General features: G+C 49.4%; 1 protein-coding gene across 2 annotated transcripts in view; it reads left to right on the forward strand.

Annotated features, from left to right (window-relative positions):
* Positions 1-15,638, forward strand: part of ERCC4 (ERCC excision repair 4, endonuclease catalytic subunit) — a 30,378-nt gene extending 14,740 nt beyond the window's left edge. For both annotated transcript variants that reach the window (XM_029949124.1, XM_029949125.1), the window contains exons 7-11: positions 756-866; positions 2,839-3,433; positions 5,674-5,766; positions 11,701-11,813; positions 13,965-15,638. In XM_029949124.1, the coding sequence (XP_029804984.1) occupies positions 756-866; positions 2,839-3,433; positions 5,674-5,766; positions 11,701-11,813; positions 13,965-14,698 (1,646 nt within the window). In that variant the 3' untranslated portion in view covers positions 14,699-15,638. The remainder of the gene's footprint in view (positions 1-755; positions 867-2,838; positions 3,434-5,673; positions 5,767-11,700; positions 11,814-13,964) is intronic.
* The last annotated feature ends 266 nt before the right edge of the window (positions 15,639-15,904 follow it).

Raw genomic sequence — 15,904 nt, forward strand, 5'->3', positions numbered from 1 at the left:
GACGGAGCCACCCAGGTGCCCCACCAATGGTTTTTTTAAAGCATAGAATAGGATTGGTGCTGACTCTCTGCCTAGTTCCGAGGTCTAGTTCAGAACTTAAATACGTTAGTGATGCGTTTGAGTACTAACAGGAATGTTTGGTTGCTGTCCCCTTGTATCCCATTTTCAGGGTTGTGAAAGTCACGGGGATTTTAGAAGTAATAAATACACTTTCTCTGTACTCATTCTTTCATCTTATCTAGCACCTTATATATGGTGTCATGGTTGACAGCCAATACAGAATCATCTCAAATTCATGACCATAGGTGTAACTTTCTGTCAAGGCACTATGAAACCTCTATTTTTTTAAAAAATCTTTTAAGTTTATTTATTTTGAGAGAGAGCATGCATGAAAGTTCAGAAGGGTCAGAGAAAAAGGGAGAAAGAGAATCCCATGCAGGCTTCCTGCTGTCAGTCCAGAGCCTGATTCGGGCTTGAACTCATGAACCGTGAGATCCTGAGTTGGACGCTCAACCGACTGAGCCCCCCAGGTGCCCCACTATGGAACCTCTATCCACGTTGGTTTGAAGCATCTTCTATTTAGACCTTAAAGAGACCTTTTTCAAGAAGGTAGTTTCTATCTGGCATCAGGAAGGAAGCTCAAAGGAACGGGCTTGGAAAGACGCTTCTGTAATCTGTTGTTCTGAAGAGCTGTGGAACACTTTGTGGGTAAATAGTACCCCGGGCAATGGGGCTACCCTTTTATTCCTCTACAGAAACAAAAAAGGAATTGGTCCTGGAAAGCAACCCGAAGTGGGAAGCTCTAACGGAAGTGCTGAAAGAAATTGAGGCAGAAAATAAGGAGAGTGAAGCCCTTGGTGGTCCAGGTAGGAAAAAAGAGGTGATGACATTTGCTTTCAAAACAGAGCACACGAGTCTCCATTATTAGTTCTTGAAAGGCACCTTACCGTTATTCTGTAGGAGAATCCGTAGCGGATGAACACCGAAATTCTGGTGGCAGCTTCCTGTGTGTTCATCTCACGGGACTGTCCCCTGGTTGACTCTCGCCTGCTCGTGAGAGCAGGGTGCTGTGCTGGCTGGCTTCTCAGGATGTAAAGATGCAGCGAATCTCCACATACAGATTTACCCCCTGTTCAATCTAGAATCCCCCAGGAGAAAGCTAATGGGCTTGCTTTTTTACATATAATTTTTTTATGCTTATTTATTTTTGAGAGAGAGAGGGAGACAGAGCACGAGCCAGGGAGGGGCAGAGAAAGAGGGAGACATAGAATCCGAAGCAGGCTCCAGGCTCTGAGCTGTCAGCACAGAGCCTAACGCAGGGCTTGGACCCACCGACTGTGAGATCATGACCTGAGCCAAAGTCAGACACTTAACCGACTGAGCCACCCAGGCACTCCAAAACCAGATATTTTAAAAAACTAGATTTTTTATTAATCTCTTACGACTTTGAAGTCCTACGAATCAGTAAAGGGAAGCACATAATTCTAATACACTGCTGATATTATCTGAGAACGTACAGTACTGTGGTGATTTAAGACCCCAGGTCATGCCTGCCCCCTCAAGAAAATGGAAAAGAATGAAGAAAAAAGAGAAGGAAAAAAAATTATGTCTAGAAGCCACATTGGCTTATTTCCTCCCGGTTTTCTTTTCTGTATTTTCTGTTTCACATTGTTAAGATCACAGTGCAGATGTAATTTCTGGATATATAATTAGCAAGTCAAATGTGATAACATTCTTGAGACATTTTACCGCATTTGACTTACACGAAATTTATATAAATTTTCATTTCTTCTAGCAATGTGAGAGCTCATCTCTTTTTCACTTAGCAGACAGTGACTGGATTTCCTGTATGTATCTGTGTGCGTGTATACATATATATGTGTAACAATTGTATTCATTGGGAGAAAAATGTTTGAAATTTGGTGTTTGGTAAGCTCAGTGTTTTCTTTTTTTAATTAAAAAAATTTTTTAAATGTTTATTTATTTTTGAGAGAGAGAGAGAGAGAGAGAGAGAGACAGAGTGCGAGGAAGAAAGGGGCAGAGAGGGAGACACAGAATCCGAAGCAGGCTCCAGGCTCGGAGCTGTCCGCACAGAGCCCGATGCGGGGCTCAGACTCATGAGGCACCAGATCATGACCCCAGATCATGGCACCCCAAGCTCAGTGTTTTCTTAACGCTTTTTCCTCTTTTGTGAATTGTCTTTCTTTTCCTTGGCCAAATAAGGGTATGTCCTCAGTTTGTATTGGCTTCTTATATATTAAAGATACTATCATTTATGATAGTTCTATAAAGTTGTTTTTCTGTCTTTAGCTTTCTCAATGCAGTTTTTTTCTTATATAGAGTCCATTTCAGATTATAGTAGATACCAGTTTTCTCTGAGATGGCTTCCACTGTTTCTTAAGCCTAGAAAATCATCTCCATGCAGAGAGACAAAGAATTGTCGCCTTTTTCTTTCTTTCTTTCTTTTTTTTTTTACAATGTAATATTTACCATTTGGCTCTGTAATCCATTTGGAATTTATCTTGGTATATAAAATCCTCTGGAAAATTATTAATTAAAAAGAGCTTCTGCAAAGCCTCCATTATACCACGGCTATGCTGTCCTAAGACTAAATGTTTCTGGCTTCAACTTTACTCAAAAGATTTCACTAATCCCGTCTCGAGAGGGAAAGCCTTTGATAAGCATCTGAGACCCTTTTTAAACCTCGTAAACGCTGTATCGTTAGCGCCAGGGAATGAGATGTGTCTCCTTTGTGGGGGGAGCAGGCGAGCGGGCAGATAGAGAACGGGGTCGGGACGCGCGAGGTGACGGTAACCTTTCACTGGTTTGCACGGTTAGGTCAGGTGCTGATCTGCGCCAGCGACGACCGGACATGCTCCCAGCTGCGAGAGTTTATCGCCGTCGGGGCAGAGGCCTTCTTGCTGCGGCTCTACCGGAAGACCTTCGAGAAGGACAGCAAGGCCGAGGACGTGTGGACGAAATTCAGAAACGAGGACGGCGCGCAGAGAGCGGCGCAGGCGAACAAAAGGCCCAAAGAGCCCCGCGGCAAGCAGAGGGCCGCCACCAAGGACCCGACCCTCAAGAGGAAGAAGCGACGGCTGACTTTGACTCAGATGATGGGGCAGCCCGAGGGACCGGAAGCGGGAGCGGACACCAAGGACGGCCGTCCCAGCGCAGGCAGCAGCCCGGAAAGCTCCCTAGAAGACATCCAGCCCGAGGAGTTGGATTTAAACTTGCCCTCGGACGCCGCCTATGGGATCCTGAGGGACCCGCTCACCATCCTGCACCCGCTGCGGGGCTGCAGCGACCCCTACGCCCTGACCAGGGTGCTGCACGAGGTGGAGCCCAGATACGTGGTCCTGTACGACGCCGAGCTGACGTTCGTTCGCCAGCTGGAGATCTACCGGGCGAGCAGGCCCGGGAAGCCCCTGAGGCAAGTTCTGGAGAACAGGAGCGCTTTCCTCTCTCTTTTTTGATGTACATGTGCCTGTTTTTGTAATTGAAGTGTAGCTGACCTGTCAGATTAGATCCGTTTCAGGTGTGCGGCGTCGAGACTGGGGAGTTACGTGCGTTAGAAAACGCTCACCACGGTGAGCTGCTACAGTATTAAGGACCGTATTCCCGACGCTGTACTCTTCAGCCCCGCCGCTTACTGATTTTATGAGTTTGTAGCTCTCCATCCCCTTCACCCGTTCTCCCCACCTCCCCCTGCCCTTTGGCACTGTGTCTCTCTGTGTTCTCTGAGTCTCTTTCTCTCTTTGTTGTTGTTGGTTCATTTCTCTTTTTAGATTCCTCTTACAAGTGAAATCACACGGTATTTATTTGTCTTTTTCTGGCTTATTCGCTTAGCGCACTGCTCTTGAGGCCCATCCACGTTGGGGCAGAGGGCAAGATTTTGTTCTTTTTTGTGGCCAAGTAATATTCCATCTTTTGACCTGTTTTCTTAAAGGCTTCAATCTCGAGGTTCTTTGGGTTCTGACACAGATGCTACACCAGCCACACGTGGATTGGCTTTAACATTCCATTGCCCTGATTGGGGGGTGGGTGACATTTATGAAACCTCCTTTTGCTTTCTGACCAATCTGGGAAGTTTGCACAGGAAGGATGCAGGTGTCCTAGCAGAACACCAAATCTAGGGGATTCTTCGTATTCCCGTTACTGACTGCCCTCCTATTCCGTACTGTATGCCTTATGCATTGGCTGTAGCTTATGGGGTTTGCTGTCTCTGAACAAGTCCAGGAAATTTATAATATCCTGACTTCCACCAAAAATTACTGTCGTTATGACTCACCACCATAATGCCGATCTTCTGAAAGGTCATCCTTGTAAATTTGAAGAAGTGACTCTAAGTTACATCCACATAAAACGAAAATGTTTGGAGAATTACTGTACCAGGTTTTCTTGAGTTTCAAGAAATAGCAGATAAAAAAAATCTACACAGATATCAGATTGAGAAAATAATGCCTCTCAAAGAATATAGTGTTCTGGCCCTCCAATTATCTGAGGGAAATAAACAGCAAAATTAATATCCTGAACTCCGTCTGAACCAGAAACAGAGCCAAAAGAAACCTTCCAGCGTTTAACTAACAGCCTTCCCGAGCAGAGATGAACGGAGCAGGTGGGTCAGAAATAAGTCAGGGTAAAGAGATTAGACAAAGCTGGCCAAATGATTATAGGCCGGTAAATTGTTCATACTTTGCTCTCGATAGGCTGTGTGGACAGTTTGTGCCCTGCAGAGTTCTTTGTTGCCTGAGAAAGGACCAGTGTGATATTTGGAAACAAAATGTCAGAATTGGAAGGGACCTTGGAGTCCCACTGCTCTTTCCATCAGTGGGAAACTGAGGCCCAGAAGTGATGAGTGACTTGCCCTTGGCCATGGACCACTTCTGGGGGAGAGCTGAGGTCCCTGGACTCATTGTCCAACTTTTTTTTTTTTAATTGGTCCGCACTTCAAAGAAATACAACTTAGGAACATGATGTCCAGAAGAAAAGTCGAAGGCTAAAAAAGGGAAGAGATGAGGTGCTTAATTTGGTTAATTCAGCCTCTTAGTAACAGACAAGATAGAAAAGCGGCCTTTTCTAAGAGAAAAAAATATATCCAATTCCTGTCTTGCGCCTGACATCAGCCATATACCTTCTGTGCCCGCATGTTTATATAAAGTGTGCGTTCAGCCGGTTCTGTGAAGAACTGGCACAGAAGAACCGAGAGAGAAGATGAAGGTTGTAGAGATTTCACATGTTTACGTCTTGCTGGCATGAACTTTCACAAGCTGCGTTTTGTAACCACCGGGCAGCTTCTCCAATCATTGTTTGGCAAAGGGGTAAAGAAAAAACTGACAAAAGAGAAGCCGCCGAGATTTTGTGTTTTCTGATTTGTTTATAGTTCTGAGGCAAGAATTACTCTCCTCTCTAGTGATGTTTCAGCATCTAGCACAGCTCTGTTCCTCCTTTCCATGAAGGGGAAATAAAAAATATGGTGACGAGCCTTTTAACAGGCGGGGGTTTAGGCAGCTTTGTTTTAGGTGCGTGATTAATGGAGCCTTTTATTCTCGGTCAGATATTTATTACTGGAGCGCTCTAGATTGCTGATCTCGAATGCTCTGCTCTGCTCTTCCTTTCGGGGATTAAAAATTCCGTTTTTACGGCCTAAAAGAGTTCTGTTTTCACTGACAGGGTTTACTTTCTTATATATGGAGGTTCAACGGAAGAACAGCGCTATCTCACGGCTTTGCGGAAAGAAAAGGAGGCTTTTGAAAAACTCATAAGGTAATACACGGGAGCTCTGAAGCTCTCGGTGCGGGCAAAGCATAATCGCCCCTAGGAAGGACGGAGAGGGAAAGACCCGGGGGGATCGCGCCGATATAAACCTGGGGTCTGACTCATCCCTGGGGTGCACGCACCTTTCTTCTTGCTCCTCCATCTCCAGTCACCTTGCAGTGGTTTAACAGCATATCGGACACAAGGAGAGACCTGCTGCTCTTCTCGTGAGGATGTGAGACGGAAGACACTAAAAATACAGCTCGACCACTACTTTCCTAAGAAATAACGTCCTCCGGTCTCCCATGCCCCCACACACAAGGTTTCTCCTCTGCCTTGGCGTTATGATTTCGTTTCTCTTTGTAAAATTTCCACGGTCTGTGGGTGGGCGACGGCCTTCCCCATTTGCCGGGAAATGCTTTTACAACCCCATCGGTTCAGATCCCCAGCAGTAGAATCACCCCAGGAAGACCTTTTTTGTTGTTGAAGGTGTGGTGTTTATCCGAACATACGTGTACGGATTTTAGGGTGCGTGTCTGGCAGTGTGCCGAATCCAAATGGAAAATGCTCTTCTGTGTAACGTAAGGCAAACGTCCTAAGTGAGGTGCGCACAGACCCCATAGGCGTTTGGGAAATCCGATAGCCTTGCACCAGGAGTGGCTGTCAAGGACAGAGCAGCGTGGCGATGGAAGAGGAGCCCCCTGATCTCTAAGGGGCCTCGAAGGCCAGCACAGGGGCCAGACGGGGCATCCTTGAGCTGAGCTAGCGGGGAGGCTGGCCCAGAGGGGACCGTGGCTCGGACTGCCCAGTCGTCCAAGCCTCAGACATGGGCAGCGAGAGGACAGAAATCATTGTTAGGGACTGTCAGCCCACCGGGGCTCCCTGCGGAATTTCAAATGGACAGCCTTCCTCTGACGCTGGCTACAGGCCCTCCGTATACACGTAAGAGGTCCCCCTACTCCACGTCATCCAGGGCGTTGGAAACAGGTGCTTACTGAGTCTGTGCACCCCATTCCCCGTGGACGGGCTCAGCTCATGGCACGGGGTACCCTCTGCTCTCCGAATCCTCTGTGAGTATGACAGGCCTCGGCCATGGATTCTTCCAGCTTCTGGCCAGTCCTTCCGTCAAGGCAAGTGTTTCCTGTTAACAGGCTCCATGAGATGCTTTGTGTGTACATACAGTTTTTGAAAAAATGTTCCAGAAAGTGTGACAACCAACCAGGTATAAAACAGGCTGCCTCTTCCTGTCCAGAGCTTTTAGCGCCGCCTCTGTGCCTTCTAGTCCCTCACTCCCCCACCACTCAAAACTGGCAGCATCTCTCAGGCTCAGGCCCTGTGCTGGTGTGAAATTGGTGTAGTCACCGTGGTGCCGGAAGTCCCTGCCCTGCTCGAGCTCAAACTCTGGCGGGAAAGACGATCGTTAAGGGGCCATGAGTGTCAACTAAGTGGGCCTGTACGGAGCCTGGCCAGAGGTGAAGGAACAGGTGTATTGCTGGTATCAGAGAGGCCAGGCCGGCGTGGGGACCGCAGGTGGCTTCGCCGGAGACATGACGTGTGAGCCGACGCATGAAGAATGTCCCCTCTCTGCTAAGCCGACAGGGTGGAGGGGAGTGTGCACAAGGGCTCTGAGCTACAGGAAGCCCTGGCGAGGTTCGAGAACGTGACTGTGGAGGCAATGAGGCAGCACCGCAGCGTTCTAAGTGGGAAGTCTATTTTTAGACGCTCTCTCTGGCATCAAACTGAGGAATGGAAGGAGCAGAGAAACGAGTCAGGAGAAAAGGTGGTAGCCAAGATTAGGCTGATGGGGCGAAGGGAACAGATTTCAGAGATTTGCAGGAGATGGAGCTGGAGTCGGTGCTCCTGGATGTGGGTCAGTACCTCCGAACGTTCCATCGCTTTATTTATTTATTTATTTATTTATTTATTTATTTATTTATTTATATTTTGTTTTTATGTTTTTTTTATTATTTTTGAGAGACAGAGACAGGGCGAGCAGGGGAGGGTCAGAGAGAGGGAGACACAGAATCTGAAGTAGGCGCGAGGCTCTGAGCTGTCAGCACAGAGCCCGACATGGGGCTCGAACCCACGAACCCTGAGATCATGACCTGAGCCAAAGCCACATGCTTAACTGACTCCGCCACCCAGGAGCCCCTCTGTGGCTCTTTTTAAAACATCCTCTGCCCGTGCACTCTCTGGGTTAATGGTCACCAGTCACAAGTGAGCACATAGAGCTAAGCTCACTCGCATCAGGTTACTGGCGTCCATGTGGGGGTCTGCGAGACCGTCCTCAGGCTCAGGGATTCGCCAGAAGACCCACAGGAGCCAGAAAAACTGGTTTACTCACAGTTACAGTTTTTTACAGCAAGACGATCCTCCGCAGAGGATAAGAACCCACAGGGCGGAGTCCTGGAAAAACCAGGCACAAGTGTCCAGGGGTCCTCTCCCTGTGGAGTCACACAGATGTGCTTAATCCTCCCAGCCGCCGTGTGTGACAGCACGTGCTAAGAGTCGTCACCGGAGAAGCCGACCAGGGCCTTGGGGCCCAGAGTTTGTACTGGGGACCGGGCACGTACACACAGAGCGCACCCACCGTGGCTGTGGATCTCCCACCCCCCAGAGCAAAAACAGGTATTCACCATACCTCAGGTTGTTAGCACAGAGCCTCGGGGCCAGCCCAGGCCTCAGGCGTGCAAGCCCTTGATCAGGCAGGCGGTTCCAAGGGTTCAGAGCTCATCTCCCAGAAGCTGGGCCCTCGGAAGCCTGGGCCTTCCCTGCAGCATGGTAGCCCCAGGAGCCTGCTGGAATGTGGGAGAAGGTCCCCGAGTGGGTGAGTTTCCATGCTCCAGGCTGCCTCTTGTTCAGTATATCAGGGAGCCTCATCTAGAGAGCGTACTTTCAGTAGATTGTACCAAGGTCCCAGGGACCCCATGCCATGCCTCCTTTGGAGTGAGCCTCCCCATCGGAGGGCTCGGTAAGCCTGGCACATACTGGAAGCCACCTGGCAGAATCCAGAATACAGACTGTCCCCTACATTTCCATCTACACAATTATTTCCATATCAGATTCTAATGTAATTTTATCCGTGGTGCGGCTTAATCTCCTCCCTCTCAGTGGTGATCGCCTACTCATTAGCAGTTAGGTCTTCCCGTATTACAGAGCAATCAGAAAGTCACACCGTCTAGAATCTCAAGATATTTACTTTCCCAGAAAACTTGGGGAATTCGAGAAGTGTTTGTTTTGAAAAGGAAAATATATACGAGGTGCGGTGCTGAAAGAGCATTTGCACTGATCTTGCACCGAGAGAGTTCACGTGAGAGAAAGACCATGTGCTTCTGCCAGGACCTTCGTGGGTGAAGTCGTAAGGATAGCAGCAGTGCTACTATTTAAAACAACCAGAAAGGAATGAATCCGGCAAACCGGCAGTGAACGGATGGCTTGCCGGGGCAAGATCAGTGGGTTACTGATGATGAGAGAGAGGAAAAAAAAAAAAAGGCACTCCTAAGTATTGATAATAAAATGTTCCTCAGGTAGAAAAATTGGCCATCACATTCCGAGTAGATCTGGTTTGGAGTGGTCACTGCTTTGCAAGGGCGGGGTAAGTTTATTTGAATAGCTCGTGATCCCAGAGTTCATCCCCGTTGGAAGAGACTCCTAGATCAGCACTTCCTCCCTGCCTTACCACGTTATACAAGCTATTCAGATACCATTAAAGATGTTAAAGTAACAAGAAGAAACCTCAGCACTTCAGATTACATGGGACTAGGAATCCGCACTTGGTATGATTTGCTGTCTGTCGTATGGGACAGTATGGGTAATCACGCTAAATGCTGGAGGCAAAGAAGAATTTGGAATTGTGGCAGATTTCTGTTCATTTGACGGAGACTTAGTAGTTTCCTCCCAATCCAGGTTTATTTCAGGAGCTCATTTTTTTCTCAGATTCAATTTGCCGTTGCCATACAGCATTTCACGGTAAACTAGCTGTTTTTATAGAACAATATTAATTGAAACCCTTGTGGAATCATTTGAAAGCAAGTCTCCAGTGTTTGAGCTTTATCAGGGGTAATTAGGGGATGAGCTTACCACATTATAAGAAAAGTCTGGTTATAACAGCATTTTGTAATGCTCATTACATGCCAGGCGCTGTTCTGATTCCTTTACATATATTGATAATTATCCTAACATGCCTCTTTTAAGGTAGGTTTTATTATTGTCCCCATTTTACAGATGAAATTGAGGCACAGTCATTAAACTACTTGCTTGAGACCACGCGGCCAGTGAGTGGTTTCAGATCCACAAAACAGGGGTCTATACGCAAACCCACTATGTCTGCTGTGTAACCACCCACAGACTCCAAATTCGTCAGAGAATTGGGATGCCGCCACGTGTGATATGTAGCTTAGCCAGTGAAGTAAGTGGAAATAAAGAGAAAAAAGTTCCTAATATTAATCCCTAATGTTAAAGAAAAAGAAGTCGAAGACCAATAGTTTTTCTGAATAGTTTGCCCTTTGTCCTTAGCCAGACTTAGTTGAGGTATCACGGAGCAGTAACGAGTGGCCGTCAGGGCCCCACCATTGCAAGGACTCCTTCAAGGCCGCACTTGACACTGGTTTTGAGAATCATGAGGAGAAATGGAACTGGTACTGTGGCCGCCCCCGGGCACCGTCTATCTATAAAATGTTGTACTAATAATAACTTTGTATCTGGTTTCAAAGGCTATAGGATTTAAAATGGTAATTTCTGTTCTTTGGTGGTTTCTTGTAGTGGTCACTTTGTCCTAAAACATCATTTATCCAGAGCTGGTCACAAAATTGGCCCATCTGGATTTGTTTCCTTTAATTGGAAAATCGTTGTTTCAGCCCTTCTTGAAATTATTCGTGAGCCCTAAGTAACCCCGTTCTGTTCCACCTCAACGCTGAGCTCTGTTACCACCGTTGGGCAGTTTCCCTGTTCTTTCACACTAGCTCCATCTCCTTGACTCGGTGTCAAGCCGTGCAAGGGAAGAGACCCAGCCTCCGGAAACCCTTTCGGCCCTTCCGGCACCCATCACACACATAGCACTTGCTGACTCATGAATTGACTGACAGACTTGACTGGTTCTGAAAAAAAAAAAAAGACAGCAAACGTGGCCCACTTGCTCTTCGGTCATTGAGGATGCCCTCGTGATCACAGTCCCCGACTGCAGACCTTAGGATAGTGCGGTCCTGTCTGCCTACCAGCTGTGAGATCCCGAGCTATCTTGAGGACGGGACTTACTGTGTAAGCATATTTATATCCAAAGCACCCAGCGCAGCAGGTGGGAACGCTCCGGAAGGGGTTTTCAGCAAACGCACGCATGAAGGAATCCGTGCCACCCTATGAGCTCACCTGAAACCTTGATGCTTGTGTTGACGTCTCTGTTGGACATTCACATTGCTCTGGATTGTCTTGTAAGATTGAAAGTGTTTCATGGGCCCCTCCCCCGCCTGTTTTTTTAAATCACAGTTGTATCATCTGTGTTTTCATTTTCTTAATCATTAATTTTTAACCATTTCTACCCATGATTGACTCTGAAAGTATTTGGAGTATAAGTGACTTGAGTTAGTTTCAGCTCTCAGTAACGCATTTGCACGTTTTTATAAAAAGTCTCCATCTCTCTGTGGCATTTTTACATGCTTATTTCATGTCTCAAAAGCGCTCGAAGGATGCTCAGAATGGAAAACAACAACGGATTTTGTAACTATGGAAGATCACAAGTAGAACCCAACCAAGAAACTCTCTACCCCTTCCTTTGCCCGTGGCTCGTCCATATGGATTTCCTGTGCTCGCGGCTCTAACGCAGTTCTGGTGTTCTCTCTGCCAGTGTAGTTGCACAGATTGTTTTCTCTTTTATGATGTATAAAAGTCTAGAATCTGGAATCTTGAAGTTAGCTGGAGAAAACATGTTTCAATTCTCTTCCGCCCCAGGGAGAAGGCGAGCATGGTTGTCCCCGAAGGGAGAGAAGGGAGAGACGAGGGGAACCTGGACCTGGCGCGGGGCTCCCTGTCCTCCAGCACGACCGCCGACACGCGGAAAGCAGGTGAGTCCCGCCCTCTGGCAGGCTCCCCCGTCGCCTGTAGGGGGCGCCGTGGCTCTCCGGAGCGTCTGGGGGGCTGCCTGCTCCCGTACCCAGTGCCCGCGCTGCTGTCCTCTTACAGGGGTCCCTTCCGGGCCGTGGCTGCTCATCTGTCAAATAAGGGGGCTGTGTCCTAGCCACCCCAACCTCGGAACCCGTCACGGCTGAGGTCCAGAGTGCGCGGGTACAAAGAAACCTGTGTAGGTGGCGCTTAGGTTCCTATCTCTGCCCAGAGAAGCCGCTGTAACTCACAGGCAGGCAGGAGCTGTGTGAGCACGTCCCCACTTCTCTTCCTGCGGCCGCGCGTGACTCCTAGGCCCCTGTCTCCAGGTCCAGATGCACATCACCCTCACTGCGGTCTGCGCTGCGGTGAGCCAGCAAGACCGGCCGAATTCCGAGTGCGGTGTGACCCGGGAACGACCCGGTCCCCTCCCCGAGTCCCCGTTTCCCCCTGGCGGCAGGACTGAATTGACTTAGTGTCCGGGTGTGGGGGGGGGGGAGCCAGTTAGGGCAGGGGCCTCCGGACTGCCGCGTCCATGGGAATAAGCTCAGAGGCTGTGGATCGTAACTCTCACTTGGTGGGTCTGGACCGGGTCCGCTCTTAGGGCCTCCCGATGGGAGTGGTCCTGGGACCCTACATGGGAAGCCTGGCCTCAGAGCTTCTATGCCTTTTTTGAAGAAGACTCTTGTTAACTCAGATGGGCTGGTGACCTTTCATACAGAACTCCTGAACATGAGGCCGTAGGAAGGAAGCGAGATTTGAGCGTAGACCCCACGCAGGATGCTGTTCACGGAAGTCCGTCCTTCTGAGTTCAGACCTCCAGGCCCTCCTATTCCTGTGCTCCAGCCGCCTAACAACTTGCCACAAATCCAGTGGCTTGAAACAATATACCTTTTTTTTTTTTTTAATGTTTATTTACTTTTGAGAGAGAGTCAGAGCCCAAGAGGTAGAGGGGCAGAGACAGAGGGAGACACAGAATTGGAAGCAGGCTCCAGGCTCTAAGCTGTCACCACAGAGCCTGACATGGGGCTCAAACTCACAAACCGTGAGATTATGACCTGAGCTGAAGTTGGATGCTTAACCGACTGAGCCACCCAGGTGCCCCTAAACATCTATATTTATTACCTTACGATTATTTTCTTAAAATTCCAGAGTCCAAATGGGTTTCACTGGGCTAAAACCAAGGTGTAGGCCAGCTGTGCTCCGCCCCCCTCAGGAGGCTCCAGGGGAGACCCCATGTCGGTGTGTCTCCCACTCTCCAGAGGCACCTGTGCTCCTTGGCTTCTGGCCCTTTCTCCACCTTCAAAGACAGAGCCTCTGACCCTGACCTTCCTGCGTCCTTGTTTCACTTGTGAGGACCCTCCAGGTGCTCCTGGACAATTGAGAATTATCTCCCAATGTTGAGATCCTTAAATAATCACATTTGCAGTGTAAGGCTATATATTTACACATTCCCAGGATTCGGACTCGGGCATCTTAAAGGGGCAGCCCCTGGCCCTTCCGACTGCAGCCCTTGAGCCAGCATCCTTAGCACCACCTGTGATCTCTAGAAACAGAGTCTTAGGCCCTACCCCAAACCTGCTGACTACAGAACCGCCTTTCACATGCTCCCGGGCCATTCTGGGCATGCTCCCATGTGAGCAGTCTGATCCGCCGGCTTCTGGTTTTTCCCAGCTTCTTCCGTTTTTCCCACCTCCGGACTCACTGGTAATGGCACTAATGGCTTCAAAGTCTCTCACAGGACCTCATAAGCCAGTTTACTCAGCAAGCCTTTTTAGGTGTCTCGCATGTGCCGGGTAGGAATTGGAGTACAGTGTGGCCGTGTGCCACCGTCAGGGACGTTCATAGAGGGAGGTGGCAGAGGGAAGGCAACAGTGAATGCCGGTTCACCATGACTTTTCCTATTAGCTCTGCTGAGTTTAAGAGAAGTTCACCTTTATTGACTGCCAGCAGACCTTTCTGAAAATACAGAAAAATGAATAAACTGGGGTATTATGTTATTGCACATTCGAGGTGAGCAACAGAAGTCCATATTTTAAGCTTTAATTGTTCTGTTCTGTCTTTGAGAGTTCTTCCCCAGTGACATCACTTAATGTGCCACCTTCCGTGCACAGGTGGCCAGGAACAGCCCGGCGTGCAGCAGAGCATAGTCGTGGATATGCGGGAGTTCCGCAGCGAACTCCCGTCCCTGATTCACCGTCGGGGCATTGACATCGAGCCGGTGACTTTGGAGGTCGGAGACTACATTCTGACTCCGGAAATGTGCGTGGAGCGCAAGAGCATCAGTGACCTGATTGGGTCTTTAAACAACGGGCGCCTCTACAGCCAGTGCATCTCCATGTCTCGTTACTACAAGCGCCCGGTGCTCCTCATCGAGTTCGACCCCAGCAAGCCCTTCTCGCTCATGTCCCGGGGGGCCTTCCACCAGGAGATCTCCAGCAACGACGTCAGTTCCAAACTCACCCTCCTCACGCTTCACTTCCCCAGACTCCGGATCCTCTGGTGCCCCTCCCCCCACGCCACCGCCGAGCTGTTTGAGGAGCTGAAACAGAACAAGCCGCAGCCCGACGCGGCCACGGCCATGGCCGTCTCGGCGGATTCGGAAACCCTCCCGGAGTCAGAGAAGTATAATCCGGGCCCCCAAGACTTCTTGTTAAAAATGCCGGGGGTCAATGCCAAAAACTGTCGCGCCTTGATGCACCACGTTCAGAACATCGCAGAACTAGCAAGGCTGTCCCAGGACGAGCTGGCGGGTGTGCTGGGCAACGCCTCGAACGCGAAGCAGCTCTATGATTTCATCCACACCCCTTATGCCCAGGTTGTGTCGAAAGGCAAAATGAGGAAATGAACGAGGGTGGCCCTGGTCTTAGCCGTGGCTGAGCCTTCCAGCCACCCTGTGCCGGAAGGAATAGGTGGCGATGAATTCCGCTCTTTCCGCTTCCGGGGTCAGCGGATCAGGAGCCAAGGTTCCCCTCCGGACTTTGTGTTTCGGCTCTGGCTTTAACTTGCCTGTGCCTGCCCGCCTCCCTCCCTGTGCTGTCAGGGCCAGGTTCAGCGTGTCCCGCCCTTGAGTCAGGTGTCAGAATCCAGTGAGGCGCCTTCCAGGGGTTACAAGAGGCCATTTTTAACACAAGCAGCAATTCCTGTTTCCAGGCCGATAAGCCACACTATCATGTTCCTGCCCTCTTTCTTCAAGACGGGCCCCCGGAACACTGGGAAGGAACCTTCCGGCCATGCATCACCAGCTCTCCCCATATTTCCCTCCGACGCCTGCTTCCACCTCTCCGCCTCCAAGAAAACCCCAGGGGGCTTCCTCGCACTAGCCTGAGACGGAAGATGGCCACCTCTGAAAGTAGCTGGCTCATTTTCTCACCCCTGATATGTGTGACACGCGCCAGAGCTCGACCGTGCAAAGCCTGTAGTTTTTAAACGTGAAATGAATTGTTACCTGTCCCCAGAGGCTGGCGGTGTAGGTGAAGGGGTCCTCAGGACACTCGGGAGCCCTGAGGTGCTGTGCAGACATCTCCCCTCCAAATCTCGAGATCTCTCAGCCTGAATGGCTGGTTAGAGTCTCTGAAGACTTCCTCTTGCCCCCAAGCCTCCCCTCGCACGCCCTGAGTCCGCCAGCGCCGGGTCCTCCCCGCGTGCGGCGTGAGCTCACCCTCCGTTCCCCCGTCCGTGTCCCGGGCCAGCGTGCCCGCGTGCGTCCGTGCGAGTGGCCCGCCGAGTCCTCAAGGTTTGGTTTTCCTTCTTGGAGTGGAGATAAAGGAATCGTCACATAGAATATATAAGAGTCTTAGAGAAATATTTGCGTGCTTAAAAACTCCACAAAACTATCTCCTTCTCAAACCTTCCCATTGGGTTAGGTTAGCTTTTTACTGAGGTGAACATACAGGACATTCATAGCGTCTCTGTGCAGGTTTTAAACTTTTCTATTTCAACATTACTAACTTAGGTATTATTCACACATCGAGTAAGGAGTAGTCAGTTTTCTACCTCACGAGCTGATGCGGATATAGACCCCCGTGCCACCAGCCATGCCGCACAGTTTCAC

This window comes from Suricata suricatta, chromosome 8 (genome assembly GCF_006229205.1).
Source record: "Suricata suricatta isolate VVHF042 chromosome 8, meerkat_22Aug2017_6uvM2_HiC, whole genome shotgun sequence".
Lineage (NCBI taxonomy): Eukaryota > Metazoa > Chordata > Mammalia > Carnivora > Herpestidae > Suricata > Suricata suricatta.